The 15,270-nt window shown below is 47.3% G+C and overlaps 2 protein-coding genes across 5 annotated transcripts; one reads left to right on the top strand and one right to left on the bottom strand.

Moving 5' to 3' along the window:
- Window positions 1-122: 122 nt before the first annotated feature.
- INPP5E (inositol polyphosphate-5-phosphatase E) lies at window positions 123-9,869 on the top strand. Of its 4 annotated transcripts, none has more exons than XM_065854079.2 (11): window positions 123-332; window positions 623-2,142; window positions 3,273-3,396; window positions 3,909-4,006; window positions 4,675-4,799; window positions 4,939-5,058; window positions 5,428-5,535; window positions 5,953-6,114; window positions 6,676-6,791; window positions 7,235-7,371; window positions 8,475-9,869. In XM_065854079.2, exons 2-11 carry the CDS (start codon window positions 1,295-1,297, stop codon window positions 8,605-8,607), a joined length of 1,971 nt encoding a protein of 656 aa, XP_065710151.1. In that variant the 5' UTR covers window positions 123-332; window positions 623-1,294; the 3' UTR covers window positions 8,608-9,869. The 4 variants fall into 4 exon arrangements, with proteins under 4 accessions (XP_065710151.1, XP_065710150.1, XP_065710152.1 ...); XM_065854078.2 differs by having other exon boundaries at window positions 626-2,142; XM_065854080.2 differs by having other exon boundaries at window positions 1,090-2,142.
- Window positions 9,870-10,078: 209 nt separating this feature from the next.
- On the bottom strand, window positions 10,079-15,254 carry PMPCA (peptidase, mitochondrial processing subunit alpha). Its single transcript, XM_065854127.2, has 13 exons — window positions 15,126-15,254; window positions 14,839-15,041; window positions 14,647-14,726; window positions 14,307-14,389; window positions 13,931-14,025; window positions 13,671-13,771; window positions 13,000-13,263; window positions 12,712-12,804; window positions 12,331-12,449; window positions 11,788-11,878; window positions 11,614-11,676; window positions 11,238-11,382; window positions 10,079-10,960 (listed from the first exon to the last, which is right to left on the bottom strand). The coding sequence occupies exons 1-13, from the start codon at window positions 15,176-15,178 to the stop codon at window positions 10,791-10,793; spliced, it is 1,560 nt and encodes a 519-aa protein (XP_065710199.1). The 5' UTR covers window positions 15,179-15,254; the 3' UTR covers window positions 10,079-10,790.
- Between the last annotated feature and the right edge of the window lie 16 nt (window positions 15,255-15,270).

The following is a 15,270-nucleotide window of genomic DNA, read 5'->3' on the forward strand; positions in this document are numbered from 1 at the left end:
AACTTTTCTGCAGCGTTACACGATTGATTGATTGATTGATTGATTGATTTGCCCCCCCCCTGGCGGCGGTTCGGTCCTCCGGCCGCCAGGGGGCGCAGGCGTTGCCCGCGGGGCGGGCCCAGCAGCGCCGCCGTTGCCACGGCCGGGCCGAGGCCGCACAGCGGGGCCGGAGCGGCCGCCGCCGGCTCCAGCCCTGCCGGCTCCAGCCGTGCCTTTGTGTGGCCCCGTGGGGAAGGAGCTGTGTCCCAGCCCGCAGCAGCGGGTGAAAAGCCGCCGAGGCCAAGCGCAGCGGAGCCTCCGCCGGGGCGGCAGCGGGACCCGCGGGCCCGGAGGTCGGTGGTCGCTCAGCGAGGGGGCGGCCTGTGGGGAAACTGGTCCGTTCTGTGCTCGGGGTCGGGGGAAGGCGGGTGTGAGGGGCCGGCAGGGCTGTCCCTCAGGTAACAGAAGTGGCTATGACAGGATTTGTGCTCCCGGTACAGAGCTGCAGAGAGTGGCACTGCAGGGGGAAGTTTGGGTTGCGGTAACTGCAGTGACAAGGTGCTTTCCCCCGTGGGTAGGAGTTTGCCTTGAACCCCAATCCCGCATCCCTAAAACTGCGCCTGGGATATTTTCTCGGTTTCAGCAGCGGTGGCCGGAGGTTGCTGCAAAACGAGAAGGTGGCGGCGATTTCCCCGCTGTGAGATGCCGGTGGAGGCTGAGATCACTGGAAATTTCCTGGCCTGAGATCACTGGAGGTTTCCTGGCCTCTGGCACCAGCCTGGGGGGGCCGGTTGTGCTGGTGACCCACTGCACAGCAAGCAGAACAAACCACGATTTATGTGCAGTTTTGATTTCTTTTCATGCTAACAGTGCACACAAGCTTTTCTTAAAGAAGTCGGTACACAGCCATGATACCTGCAGCAGTTAGGAAGTCAGTTCGCTGCTCTGGTCTTAATAAAAAAGGAAAATAACATTGGTTTTCTAACAAGGTCATGTTAAGGTCTGAATTGTTCTAGAGGCAGGTCCTGTGAGGAGCTTGATTTCTGATTAATGGGCAGATTTTGCAGCTTAACTTTTATTTTTTTCCATATTTCCCTTGGGAAAATCTAGGTATCCCACTTCTTATTTCAGACAATGCATCTCCCTACACATATACCTGCCCTTTGTTCTCAGCTACAGACTGAGTTATCTTCAGTTTCCCTGCCTTTCTGCCTTGGCTGAAGCTCTGTGAATCTATGGAGTAAGTAAGGGAAGGAATCGATGTTGCGAGGAACTTGGCCTGTGGAGCTGTGTCCATAGCTGGGTACAGGGGAGAATGAGCACTCCGAATGGATTTCCTCAGCACTCTGGGGCATGTGCTACCCCGAGCACGGAGGGTGGAGCGGTACAGGACCTGCACGCTAAAAAAGCTGGCAAAGCAGCCAAGAAGGACCCCGGTGACAACGAGCTGCTTACCTTTGAAGATCCTCCAACTGTAGGCACCTCTTTAAATGAAACCTTAAAGCTTCTTCCAGCTGAGCTCAAAGCTAATATGAAAATTAAATCGTTCACTCCAAGGCCTCCTCGGAAACCCCGGCTGGAACGCGCTGCGTCTCTGGATGAGAAAAGCTGGAGAAGGTGGAGGCGGTTTAGAACGAGTCAGGAAAGTCTGACTGACCCCAACGAGACAAGTTCCTCCAACGGTTCTCTGCAGGAAGCGTCCCTCAGCCCTCCGGTCAGGGGCAGGGCGAGCCCCTGCTGCCCGCAGAATTCCTTGCACAGCTCACAGGATGCCTTGGAAGCCAGTCCTGTGGGGAAGAGCAGAGGAGGCACCTCCGACCTGGGCAAACGAGCCTCCGAGATCTCCAGTGCCTTTGGGGGGCTTCTGCGGGGGAAAGCGTTTGCCGGCGGCAAACCCCGGTTGTCCCAAATAACGCCGGTTCGACCTCTGCCACCCCTGGAGCTGAATGTGGCCTCTCACACCCTGAGGACAGCTAATAGGATTGACTCAGATTGCATGGATTACCGATATTATTCTCAGCACAAGTTTGGGAGGGTGAGCAGCAGCTTGAGCGACACCAGGCTACACGGCAATGGGATGGTCTATGATAATTGCTCCACAGACTCCATGAAATCCACATTCAGTCTGCTCACTCCCATTCGCTCCAAGGATGTTCGAAGCAGGTACGTCCCCCAGTTTCTTGTGGCAAAGTTTGGGGTGTGTTAGCAGAGAGACAGCTGCCCTGGGAACTTCCAGCCCATCAGTAAAGCACAACGGTTGTTTGGTGGTGTTTAAGCTGCTGTGGAGGCTGGGAACAGTTTGAAGAGGAGAGATTAATACAAATGCTCTGTATTTGCTTCTTTCAGCTGGGTGTTGTTTTTCATAAATACAAGTTTGATTTGCCATCAGCTTGCTTGTCATATTTAAGTAATATTTTTTTTAATTAAGAAACAGTAGCTGTGCCTACTAATAGTTGGGAAAAACTGTTAAAGCTTTACTAACTGGTGTAAATGCCCCAAAATAGGTTGTTACTCATTTGTCATGAGGGGTTTTCTTTCAGTTCTCTCTGCAAAGCCGCTGGAGTCAGGTGAGCAGCTGGGTAGAGCGCTGGGTTGTGCAGCGTTCCCGGGCATCATGCTCTCATCAGTATTTGTAGGGCTTAAGCAAGATTAAAAATGCTTATTCAACTTGCAGTCCTTTTGCCAATACCCCTTGCTTTTGTAAGCAGTGTGTTCTTTGGAGGGGCAGATCTGTCCTTTTCAAATGCGGTATTATTTTAGACCTCAGACTCAATAAATCATTTAGTTGAAAGCTAATTTGATGAGCTGAATTGAAGGAAGAATGTGGTTTGAATCATTGATTAGGAGCCACTTGATGCCAGAATGCTGGCAATAGTGGATCTATTTTCACGTTTTAATTCAACTGAGCTTCCTCAAGATACTCAAATATCAAACCAATCTCTTCATTTTGTGTCTGTGGTAAGTACCAGGAGACTGAAGATTTTTGATGGTTTCAGTCTTCTCATCACAGAACCTGTGTGGCATTGGTCTCGCCATCACACTCTTGTCCTGGCTTTGAAAAGCCTGGCTTATGACGATAGTTTTGTTTTCCTGCGTATGATCCATGAGCTCTCTATAAGGGTTGGAACTTCATATGGAACTTAAGGCAAGCAGAACAGTATATAAAGACTAAATGCTATTTTCTTGAGCTGAAGGTGTATCTTGGATTAACTCAAGGTGCAAGTGTTACAAATGATAATTGCAGCTGTCATGCTGATTCCTTAGCTGCTCTTTTATGGGTCTTGTGTTCGCAGGAGCTATTTGGAAGGCAGCCTTCTGGCAAGCGGTGCCTTACTGGGAGCAGAAGAACTCAGCAGATATTTCCCTGATCGGAATATTGGCATTTTTGTGGCCACCTGGAACATGCAGGGTCAGAAGGTGTGTGCACAAAGTCTCCACAGGTCTTTCGGCAGTGGTGAAGTTACCCCATCTTTACTGCAGGGCTGGTGTGATGGTTTTGTTTTGTTCATACTATGGTCCTTGTCAACCTGAGCTCATTGTCTTTATCAAATTACAAGGTTCTGAGAATTCAAGCCTGATTGTACCAGGTGACTGAGAAGCTACGCTTGGACACAAGCAGCCCCTGGGGTGTTCCGTACATAGCCCGTGAGCTTGGTAAAAAGTGAGGAAATTAGAAACATCACGTTACTGGCCCACACGGCTGAGCTGTGGAATCTTGGCTACTGCTGGAGCGGCAGCAGTTGAAATCTGCCCTTGGGAAGGAGAGTTTTCAGTGTTATCACTTAACGTATTTTTCAGAGCCTGAATTGTTTGCATATGCTGTGGAATTTGTAGGTTAGCCTGAAGTTTTCTAATACTTTTCTAGGAAACCTTTGCATAGCTAATACTGCTATTTTATCTTTTTTCTTTTCAATTTTTTTTAATAATAGGAACTTCCAGTGAATCTGGATGACTTCTTATTACCCACAGAAGCTGACTATGCCCAGGACATGTATGTCATTGGGGTTCAAGAAGGCTGTCCAGACAGGTAGCAAAAACAATGTAAAGAACCATCATTTTATTGTTAACTAATTACTTTGTTTTTAATTAGTCTGGAAATAGTCTCCATCGTATTAATATTTTCAATAACCAACCCATTTAATAAGACTCTGAAATGCATTTCATGAGCACCAGGGGAAATAGGTTTTAGAGGAAAATGTCATAAAAAGCTGTAAATACAGAGCTTGGTCATGTTGTTAGGACAGCAAAGAGCAAAACTCTGGTCTGATTTCTGTGGGCATCTTACCGTAGATCTGGGAGGCGATGAGCTCGCTCAGAGGCCAGTTGTGTGAGCAGCAACGTGCTTGTTACAGGACATTGCTGCAAGTTCCTAGTCTGTCTGAGACTACTGACCCTGGAAGAGCAGGTCGAAGCCTCCTATCAGACTCTGCTATTTTTAGGGAGTCTCCCAGTGGGATTCTCTTTTCCTCAGATTTGTGAGCTGCTTGGTGCTGTAATTCTCTCACCAACATGCAGAACCTGCTGCATGATCCATGTGGAGTTCCACACCAGCCTGACGAGGCAGCGGAGGTTTCGCTTACGCTTGTTTGCTGTTCATTACCAGAGGGATTGCTCTGTTCTCACGACACTGATTTCCTCTCCTGGTTATTGTCTCTTGTGCTGTCCTTGTGATCCAGCTGTTGTTCTCTCCTGCAGAAGAGAGTGGGAGATCCGCCTGCAAGAGACGCTGGGTCCCCACTATGTCATGCTCTACTCCGCTGCTCACGGGGTGCTGTACATGTCAGTTTTCATCCGGAGGGACCTCATCTGGTTCTGCTCAGGTGTGTGGTCCAGAAGGAGCTGAAGAGTGGGGAGGTGACAGGGCTGCTGCCATCAGGCATCTTGTCCTTCTTTCCTAATTTTCCTGCTCACCATCTCTAGAGGCTCTTCAGTAAAAGCAGGTTCTTTTTCTCCTTCCAGAAGTGGAGTATGCCACGGTGACAACTCGAATCGTATCTCAGATCAAAACCAAGGGAGCGCTGGGAATCTCCTTCACGTTTTTTGGGACCTCCTTTCTCTTCATCACATCCCACTTCACATGTGAGACTTTTACAATCTCGTTAGAAGTGTCTTGATTGAGGGAGGAGGGAAAAAATACTGCAGGGGGATAGAGGAGCAAGACAGACTGAAATCAAAGTGTGGGATTGCTGAGCTAAGAACAATAAGGGAGGAGAACTTTCCATTACAAAAGAATTGGCTTTAGAAAAGCAGAAATGAACTCTGCACAATTGTGTCTCTTTTTCCACACTTTCTGTCATTATTTTTCAGTCTGTGTGCTCCCTGGGTCAGAGTGTTACAGTTTACATGTGGGATGTGTCTGATGTCATTTGGAAGCTCCTGTTTTAACCAAAAATGGTAATTGAATGGCAGCAATGCATTGTTGGCAGTAATGGGATTTCTGTCTTTCAGCTGGGGACAGTAAGGTGAATGAGAGGAAACTGGACTACAATAAAACCATCCAAGCCCTTACGCTTCCCAAGAATGTTCCAGACACAAACCCGTATCGATCCAGTTCTAGTAAGAAATAACTTTATTTCAAAACTTAAGAGAAAGAATATTATTTCAGTTTACATATCCACAGGTCAGTGTATTGTTTGCCAAATTTTATCTTTGTTTCTTATTACCACATTCTGTGATGGTCACAGGCAGACAACATGTTTAAGTACTATATCTCCTGGTAGTAAAAATAAATAGTTTATGCCTGTTCCTTGAACAAATCTAGCAGCACTCTCAGTACGCCATGCATCATGCAGCTCTCACTTCGAAATAATTGAGTTTCATTTTAATGAGGCTTTAGCCACATCACATCCTTTAATTTTCCTCAAAAGTCAAAAGGAGATTCAGGGAAGAAAAGTCTGGGATTTGTTTTGTTTTTCCTTCAGAAGTTTTCAGGACGTTTCCCTTTATACTGACGCTTCTGGCTTGAATTTGCAGGTGATGTCACAACTCGGTTTGATGAGGTGTTCTGGTTTGGTGACTTCAACTTCCGGCTAAATAAGGATCGCGAGACTGTGGATTCCATCTTGAACCAGAACCCAGAAACAGATGTGTCCAAGCTGCTGGCGTACGACCAGCTCATCAGTGAAATGAGCAGGGGTGAGCAACAGCTGCTTTATCTCCCATGCTGCCAGGAACAGAGATATCTATGCATAGAAATAATTACAGCCAAACCTCTGTTTCCTAGAGATCATCACTGCTTTCTGTTGTTACGTTCCCTAAAAACGGAAGTCAGCAGTTGTCCGATACAGTGGCAGTCTGCACAAGGGACACTTTGCTGTAGCATTTTGCTATATATAGTATAATCTCTTACTGCTCTGTTTCATCCAGTTCCTCTGAAAACTGGACATCAGGGTCTGGGGCATTTAGATGTGAATAACTTGCATTTGCAAAGCATCATGAGCTTCGATGGAAGGGGAGGTTCATCCAACGAGTGTTTTTTTGTTTAAATAGCCACAGGCTATTTTTTATCCTCGATATGTAAGAACTTGAGCTTGCTCCTTTTCCAGAGCCCAAGCCCAGGTTTTTATAGTTATGTATGTACGTGGCTGCAGTTCCAAGCCAGCCTTAGTTAAGCGGTGTTGAATAATGGCAGAAAGCGTGCCACCTTCTTGTGAAGGAGGAATTTGTTGTTAAAGCTGTTCTCCCCTCCCCTTCCAGGGTCTATTTTCAAAGGATTCCAGGAGGCCGACATTCATTTCCGTCCTTCTTACAAGTTTGACATAGGGAAGGACAGCTATGACACCACTTCCAAGCAGAGGACTCCATCCTACACGGTAAGGGGTGGTTTCGGGGCAGCACGCTCAGCCTCTTAGCCACCTCCAACAGGGGTTCTCACCTACGTGACAAAGCTCCCTTGCCACAGCTGGTCTGTGGGAGATACAGTCGTGCTGAGATCTGTTGCATAAGGGCAACAGGACATGTAGAACTGGTTTGGAAGAAAGGATCGGTGAAGCTGTGAGCACACGGAGAGTTTGGTACAGGCTGCTAGTTTTATTTTCCCTGCCTTACATCCTGTTCTGTGCGTTCTCCCCTGTGCTCAGAGCTGGGCACGGAACCGCTATTGGGATCAGACACAAATTCTTCATAAAAGGGACACTTAATTTCAGTCAGTGGAGTGTGGTAAATGAATGGATTTGTCTGTTGTGAACCGGTGCTTCTTTCCAGGGTGGACGTGCAAAGGAGTTAACGCTCAGTGTCCCCTCTCTCTGCCTCCCAGGACCGAGTTGTGTACCGCAGTCGGTACAAAGATGACATCCACGCTGTCAAGTACTCGTCTTGTCCTGTGATCAAAACGTCAGACCATCGGCCTGTGTTTGCCTTGTTTCGTGTCAAAGTGAGGCCTGGCAGAGACAAGTTAGTACCTCGTTACACCACTCTGTATGATTGCACGTGGCTCCAGTGGCTCCTGCTGGGGGTTTGTCCTCCAAGGAGAGTCCCGGACACACAGTTAATCCCATGTAGATCCCTGCAGCCTGTTTGGTTTTTACCCAAATGTGCTCTCAGTGCTCAGGGCAGTAAGAGCGCTTAAACCTTGCGCTGACATCTGAAATCCCTGCTGCTGGGTCCCTTAATCCTCCTGAGGGAGATAAACAGAGTCCACTGCAGTGGACTATAAATCTGTGGTTTATCTGAGATGCAGCCCTCAGTTTTTCCTGTCAGCACGGACAGTTTTCCTCTTCTGTTCCTCTTTCCCTTTTGGGATCAATGCTGGTTTTCCTTCCCAGTGGTAGCTGCATTTCAACATCATTGTATGTCTGTGGAGTATTTTGAGATCCTCCATGTTCTTAATGTCCCATTGTGGGCTGTTGTGCCAGTAGAACTCCTTAAAAATTTGGTTAAGTCACTGAAATGTAGTTAAGTCTCTTTTCTGAGTAGCAGTGTCAGGGATTTCAAGACCCAAGTATTTAGAAAACGGTGATTTCTCAAAGCACTTGATCGCCAGTGCAATTAGAATTGTATTTTGTTTGTTTGTTTATGGGTATTAAATACCCATTAAATAGAAGTATTGCAGAGTCTGTGGGGCTGAGCTGCTAGAGTTTCCTTCTGGCCTCTCTAGAACAGACTGGAGTAAGAGCTGTTGTGCATGAACCCTACTAGAAAATACTCCAAGTTAACAGTACGCTACTTTAGTTTTACAATTTTTATTCTGTTTTTAGTTTAGGGTCATAAAGAATGTCCTCCATGTATGTCCCTTAAGAATGCAGACATGATCGTGCTTAAATTGAAAGTACTTTTGCCTTTTACAACCATTTTCTTCATTTAAAGGTATTGTGAAACCCTTAGTTTGTTGCTGTGGAAGGACTCTGTTTAATCTGTTTTCTCCCACAGCAGTAGCTGAATGCCTTAAGGAAGTAAAAATCGGGTTTCTGGCCTTTGTTTTATGAAGTAGTTGGGCAACGTTGGGCAAACCAGAAGAGTGTTGTGCTCTGATCTAATTGCTTGTGTTTGTGTTGTAGCATTCCGCTTGCTGCGGGGCAGTTTGACAGAGATCTCTATTTAATCGGAATAAAGAGACGGATTACAAGGGAACTTCAGAAACGGCAAGAGCAAAAGGACCAAAGATCCAGCAGCATATGTAGCATTTCGTGAGCTGAGAACTCTGCAGTGCTTGTGTTAGAGGTGCCCAGAAAGAGGATTTCAGGCCACGACAAACTCTGCAGGGAATTGTGTGCTTAAGCACCTCTGGCAGTTGCTGTGGCTTGTGAAGAATGTCTTAAACCTCATCCTGGATTCATTTGCATGAGGTAATCCATGTAGCTCAAGTACTTTTGCTGGAGAAAATGGAGTCAGTTATTTAGGACATCCATCCCAACAGATGTGACTGATTTATTTTTAACCATGCTTTCTCTGGAAGCGACCAGATGCAGTCTCTTGGTTCTAAGGTGACTCCACGCAGAGGGCACAGCTTCTGGAACTGGCATGACTGGGCCAGGGGACCTAAGAAAAGCCTGCAGAAAGGTGGAAACACTCGTTTGTCTGTTCAAGTTGACTGCTTAGCTTACATACATTGTGAGGTTGGATTTTTTTCTCCTTATCTGTAGTTAAGTGTACGGTTGTTCTGTAAAATGCGTAACAGGGACCAGTTAGGGGACTTGGGCAGTTTTGTGTAAGGATGGTGCTCCTGTGTTGGGCTTTTTTGGTCCTCGACAGCAGGACCTGTGTGAATGTACTACTAATGTACTACTGTACATTTGATGTGTAGAAACATTGCCTTTCAATAATTATTCTATAAGGCCTTCTGTTACTGAGGGGGTAAATCTCAATCGCTCGCACCATGTATATGGCTGTTGAGACTGCTTGAAACAATCCCTTCCTTGACTCACTTGCCCTCCCCGGGGGGATAAAACACTTGCTGTCCTTGAGGACACTCAAGGTGAAAATAATGGTCTGAGTACAGCTACTGTGTGATGCTTCAGCGAAGTGATGGAGAGGTCAAGTGAGTAAATGAGGGCAGCGCGCAGAGAAACTGCACAGGTCAGATCAGCGCAGTTCCATTATCTCCGATTACAGTTAATTCCTTTTGGTTTTTTATTTTTCCAATTCAGTGAACTGTGAATAAGTTGCTGTTTTTGAAGTAGTGTTGTCTTAAGGCTAAACGTGCTACATGGACCAGTGTGGCACTGGTGAAGTGCAAGTCCAGCTAATACTTTATGGGCACAGATCAGGTGGATCGTTAATCACCTTAGTACATAAAACACCGTGCAAATTTGGAGGAGGCGCTGCTAACTATGCAACCTGTCTGAGAGCTTCTGTTCTGCGGTACGAACATTTAAGGCACTGACCTGTCTGTAGCCATCAGGTATTTCCTTTCTTTTTAAAGGAATAAAAACATATTAATGCAATACCTTAAATGAGAACGAGCTCTTATTGCAGGGTTGTCAGAACTGGAGTTCTTTGTGTGACACATGCTAACGGTTCGGGGAACCTGAGCTGTTTGTCTTCAGCTGGCAAAGCAGGACAGATTTACTTGGGATCATTTGCATTGAACAAACTAAGCACATTTTACCTGCCAATACAAGACACCCAGCCATTAGCAGCTGAATTTCAGAACTCTTACTACTTGTTCCAGTCACTTAGAGGTCTCATTTATTTTCTTACAAACATACACAACAACTGGATAGGAGATCCATACCGTGGGTTCCACAAGAAGCAATGCAACAGGTTTACTTCCAGTTGCATGAGGGAAGGTTTGGGGATAAAGCCGGTAAGAGCTGCCTCACAGCGTTCTGATCACTCTGTACAATACACATCTAGCCAGTGAGGTGCTGCAATGCAACTGTCTACATTTGTAAGCCCGTATGTTAGGGGATTATAGAAATCAAACATTTTATTCCTCTCTTTTGGATCTCCATTTCTTCAGTGTGTTGGATGCATGGTACTTAGTTTGATGTCTCTTTGTGTATGCAGGGTCAGTCACAGGATCACGGGCTTTCTAAATGTTGTAATTTTGTTGATCGTGACTCCCAGCCGAGTGACAGTTAAGTTTTCTTTTTGCAAGTTCATCCGAGCAACAGCTCGAAGAAAGCAGGTACAAGTTCAAGGTGCAGCAGCAGCAACTCCTTTAATAATTTCCCTTTGTGTACCAACTCTGGAGTAAAAGAGCTTTTATTCTTTAGCATAGTTTACTTGCAAGTGAAAAACCTGAAGAACAGGATCGCGTTCATTCTAGAGGAAGTGTCCGTGGAGCATTATGCATAGTATCTCTGTAGATGAACTCCCCAGAAACTTAAGTTACACCATAGGTCTACTTTCCTTAAAAAAGAAGCAAGTCTTTATCGGAAGAGCCGGTACTTCCGCGGGAGCCGCCCGTCCTTACTGGAAAGTGCTGCCTGGATGTGTTCGTAAGTGGGCAAATCTGTCAGGTCACCCAGTGCAGCCACAGCTGGCTTCTTATGAAGCATCTTAGTGACCACTCTCTTGATATCAGCAGATTTCACCTGACCTGTGGGGAAAAAAAATAAGCCAGAGTTGTGACAACTACATTGTAAATAGCGCAAAGCAGCTTTACGATGACACTGAGTCAGACCCCGTGCTCAGAAAACCAATCGCTAACTCTAGACCTTCTCCACCATGCTGGTTTATTCCTTCTTTCTGACAAAAATAAGCTTTGTGCTGGCTTGCAAGCAATTGAGATGAGTTTGGAGTGTTCCAAGCTGCTCCCCCTACCCACAATTGTACCTACGGTTCAGTCAAGGCCAGGAAAAGCGTTGTCTACTCACTGATGAGGGCACAGAGCTCGTGAGGCAGCTTCCTTGTGTTTGTTGCCAACACTTGCCTTCCCACATCTTCAAAGATAACTGGCCGAGACTCAAGGTTCATCATGAGCATGGACTTCAGCTGCGTCTTCGCTCGCTCAAGCTCGACCTGTAAATGAGCAGTAAATACAAAGAGATGTTTAAAAAGAGTCTGGCTGCTGCTCTCTAATACAAGAGACCACCTAAGAGTTCTGGAAGCACCTTCCTCTTTGTGAACGTGCGGCTAAAATTACTGTATTCTTTTACAGAAATACTTCACATACTTATCTACAAAATGTCATTCTAGCCAGGCCAGTGCAATGCAATATTTCAGCTCAAAGACCGAAGTTAAGCTGCTCACCTCCCCTACAGCTCCTGCCATTAGAATGAATTCTCTTGTGATGATTTCCACCATCTCTCGAACCTAGGAAAAGCACATGATTGGAAGGAGATTAGAGCAACGCTTATTCCGTCTGGTAAGAAGTGATGTGATTACTTTTGAAGGACACCTGTCTTTGAATACAGGACTATTTACCTGTTTTGGGTCTGCACTGGCGTGTATACACAGGAGACCTGTATCCTCGTAACTGTGGTGGTAAGAGGTCGCATTATACATCCAGTGGTGCCTGCGAGTATACAAACGGTATTTAAATGTAAAAATTTAACAAGCATGGACCATGAGTCCCCTCTTAGTGCATTTTCAGGATTTTCAGCGTTACCAATGAGAATCGTTAATCCTTTGCCTCTGACAATTTCTGCCATCTACTCCCTTCCCTCCACTTGCATCCTCGAGACCAACCCCAGGGCAAGACAGAGCAAAGTTACTGGTACCTAGAGCCAATTAATATTGTTAATATCCCCTGATTAAAGGATGGATTGGTCTAGCAGAGGAAGACAGGATTCCTGGTCACTTCTGCCCTTCACTTTCACCCTCTCAAAAAATAAATCAGTCCCACAGGTTTCAAGCAGAACAGGCAGATGCGAAACCTGGGGGTGCTGGCTTTCAGAAGATGAAGCCTTCCACATGAACCTGCTAATGACTGTTTTTGCTGTCCCTTAAACAGAAAGGCAAACAAACCTGTTGAGCACATTGAGATAGAGCCGGGTGAACATGCCCTTGCCAGGCCCTCCAGCTGAAAAAGAGCCACCGCCTCCCATCATCATGTTCAGGACGGCAAAGGGAATGAAATCTTCCTCCTGAATCACAACAAGAAATTCAGCCAGCTAACAGCAGAGCTTTCGAGGGGCTGGGATGAGTAAAGAGGGAGAAAATGAGTCAGGAAGAAACAAGGCATGAGAAGAACCGAAAGTTCAGTACCTTCACCAAACAGTGAAAAAGCTGCTGGGCTGTATGTGCAGCATCAGCAGCAAAAGTGACAATATTTACAGCGTGAGACAGTATTCTGGGATTCTTCGAGTACAAGGCACTCAAACCAAAGGATTTTAGGTTAATACTTACTAAAAATGAGCAGCTTTCTAAGCCAATCATGATGTGGGTGAGCTCCGGGATGGGAGTAGGGCCCAGACTCACATCTGACATATCTTTTTCAACCTGTGGGAAGGGCACACAAATTATTAGGATTGATTTTTACCTCTCTTGTGTCCAGCCTGATATATTCCCAATAGAAGTAACATCTGTCATGGCCAGTTTTGGCTCATACTCAAGAACAGCGTGTGATTTTAGAAGAACAAAGCCTACGGAGAAATCAGCTCAAGTCCAAATACACCCCCTCCACCTCCCTTTTACCTTGATGATGCCTCCCGTGTACTGAGCCACCGATCTGTCCACGTCCTTGCTCTGCCCGCTGCCCCACACGGGCTCCACGCCCAGCAGGTGTTTCCTTGCACACTCCACCAGCTGCTCGTGCTCGATCCCCACCCCGGCCAGCACCATCCTGTCCGGCGTGTAGTAGTTGCGCAGGTACGAGTGCAGGACTTCCCGATCGATTTTGTCCGTATTTTCCACTGGGCAAAACCTGTTCAGTCCAACTGTGTTGTCTCTGTAGGCTGCCTAAAAGGAAACAGATGCATTAAAGTAACAAATATTACTTCACCCCCCCCTCCATCTGAACCTTTTCTTTCTGTTCTAGAATTATGCCTGTCTGTTTGAGGCACGTAAGAGAGGAAAGGCCAAGCGTTATTTCACTAACGTCAGCATAACTCAACAACATGTTGTCACCCGTGTCAACAAAGACAAGTTATAGATAGTTTTAGTTTAGGTTAAAATCTTGTGTAGGATTTTGAAGTGGAGCGACAGCAAAATTCTCCCTCTCACCACTGAAACCTAATTGAATAACAGAAAAATCGGTTTTAGGAATAGTCTAAAATAAACCCTGAGGTTCAGGAAAAACCGAGGAAGAGAATGCAGCGCGTCTTGTACAGGGCACTGCACACAACGTAGACTGTTGAGTGTTTTACCGCGTGGATCATCTCCGTGAGGAGCGGCTCAGGATCAGGTCTCATATTCAAGTCTTCAAGCTCAAATCGTATCGCCATTCGCGTCATCTCAATCTCCTCATCTAGAACAAGAGACAGAGACAGAGGTAACAACCACCACGCAAAATACCCGATTGCTACAAAATAACGTCTTGATGAGCACGACTTAATGAAGAATTCTGAAATCTAGCAAGCCATGCGTGGGGAGGCTTTTTTTGGGACAGAGACTTGTGTTCCCACACCTGAGAACCTGGGCTGCAGGGCAACATCAGCCAGCAAGTTGACCACCGTGTCCAGGCCTTTGGCGTCAGCAGAAACCGCGTACATGATGGTGTCCCTGCAATACAGACAGAAATCACGTCTGTGAGCGTTCAGTGAACGTGCATCACGAATTCACAGGTAAAGCTGCTTGACCGTTATCACTAAATACTTTCAAAATGAAACAGAAGTTTTATAACCCTTCCACTTCATTTCTGTAGCTTCTCAGCAGTCGCCACAAATGGATTTCTGCTGCTTAGAAGGAAAAAGTGGCTTTGACTGTCACACACCTCAAAAAGCAGCGCAAGCTGCTGTCAGTGTTAGAAACACTCAGGTAACAGAGCACAGAGGACGTCATACCTCGATGCCTGGCAGTCACAAATGCCCCCGTGCTTCTCTAACGTGAGGAGAATCTCGTCTTTGCTGCCAAACTGAGCTGTGGACTGAGAAGGAAAACACCAGTGTTAGTAATCAGTAAAACCACAACTGTTTATAATCCTTCAGTGTAGCCCAGAACAAGAATAATCTACAATCTTTAAGCCAAATGGTTTGCTAAATACTCCCTAACACTGCAGGTGAAAGCAGTGCTTTCAAAATACAATTGCGATCGCAATAATTAATCAGGAATGCCATCAGCGTCTATTTAAGCAGCTCAGACCCCGGGGAGGAGCAGATTTACGGTGTCTCGAACGGTACTCACGGAGAACGCCAGCTTCTCCAAGAAGTGCGAGATGCCGCTGAGGTATTTCGCTTCGTGTCTTGATCCCGAATTTATAAGAACTGGCGTGAAAAGGAGAAGAGCTCGGTGTGAGTCCCACCCCCCCAGCTGTCACCACCGTGTCCCCAGCTCTGGAGCCCACGCACCCCCCTGGTACCGGGCTCCGGTACTCACGGCCCACGGTGCAGAACTGCCCGAATTTCTTCTGCGAGGCGACGCGCAGCCCGTTCTCCAGCACCGTCACCCGCGTCTCGAACTGCTCCCGGCCCTCGGCCGCCGCGAACACCGCCTTGGGCACGCCGGGCAGCGGGCAGCTCAGCGACACGCTGGGGTACGCGCCGCCGCCGCTGTAGCTCCGACCGGCCGCCAGCCCGCACCTACGGGAGCCGCCGTCAGCGAGGCCGGGAGCCCCGGCAGCACCTCCCCCGCGTCCCTCCCCGTGTCCCCCGTTCCCCGCTCACCGCCGGGCCGGGCCCCAGGCACCGCGCCGCAGCCACGCCATGGCGGCCGCCATCCTGCCGTCACCGGGAGCGTCGGCGCGGGGTCACGCGTGGGCGGGGCGGGCGGCACTGCGCAGCGGCGGGGACCCGTGGATTGGTGGGCGGG

The sequence above is a fragment of the Patagioenas fasciata genome, chromosome 20 (assembly GCF_037038585.1).
Source record: "Patagioenas fasciata isolate bPatFas1 chromosome 20, bPatFas1.hap1, whole genome shotgun sequence".
Taxonomy (NCBI): Eukaryota; Metazoa; Chordata; class Aves; order Columbiformes; family Columbidae; genus Patagioenas; species Patagioenas fasciata.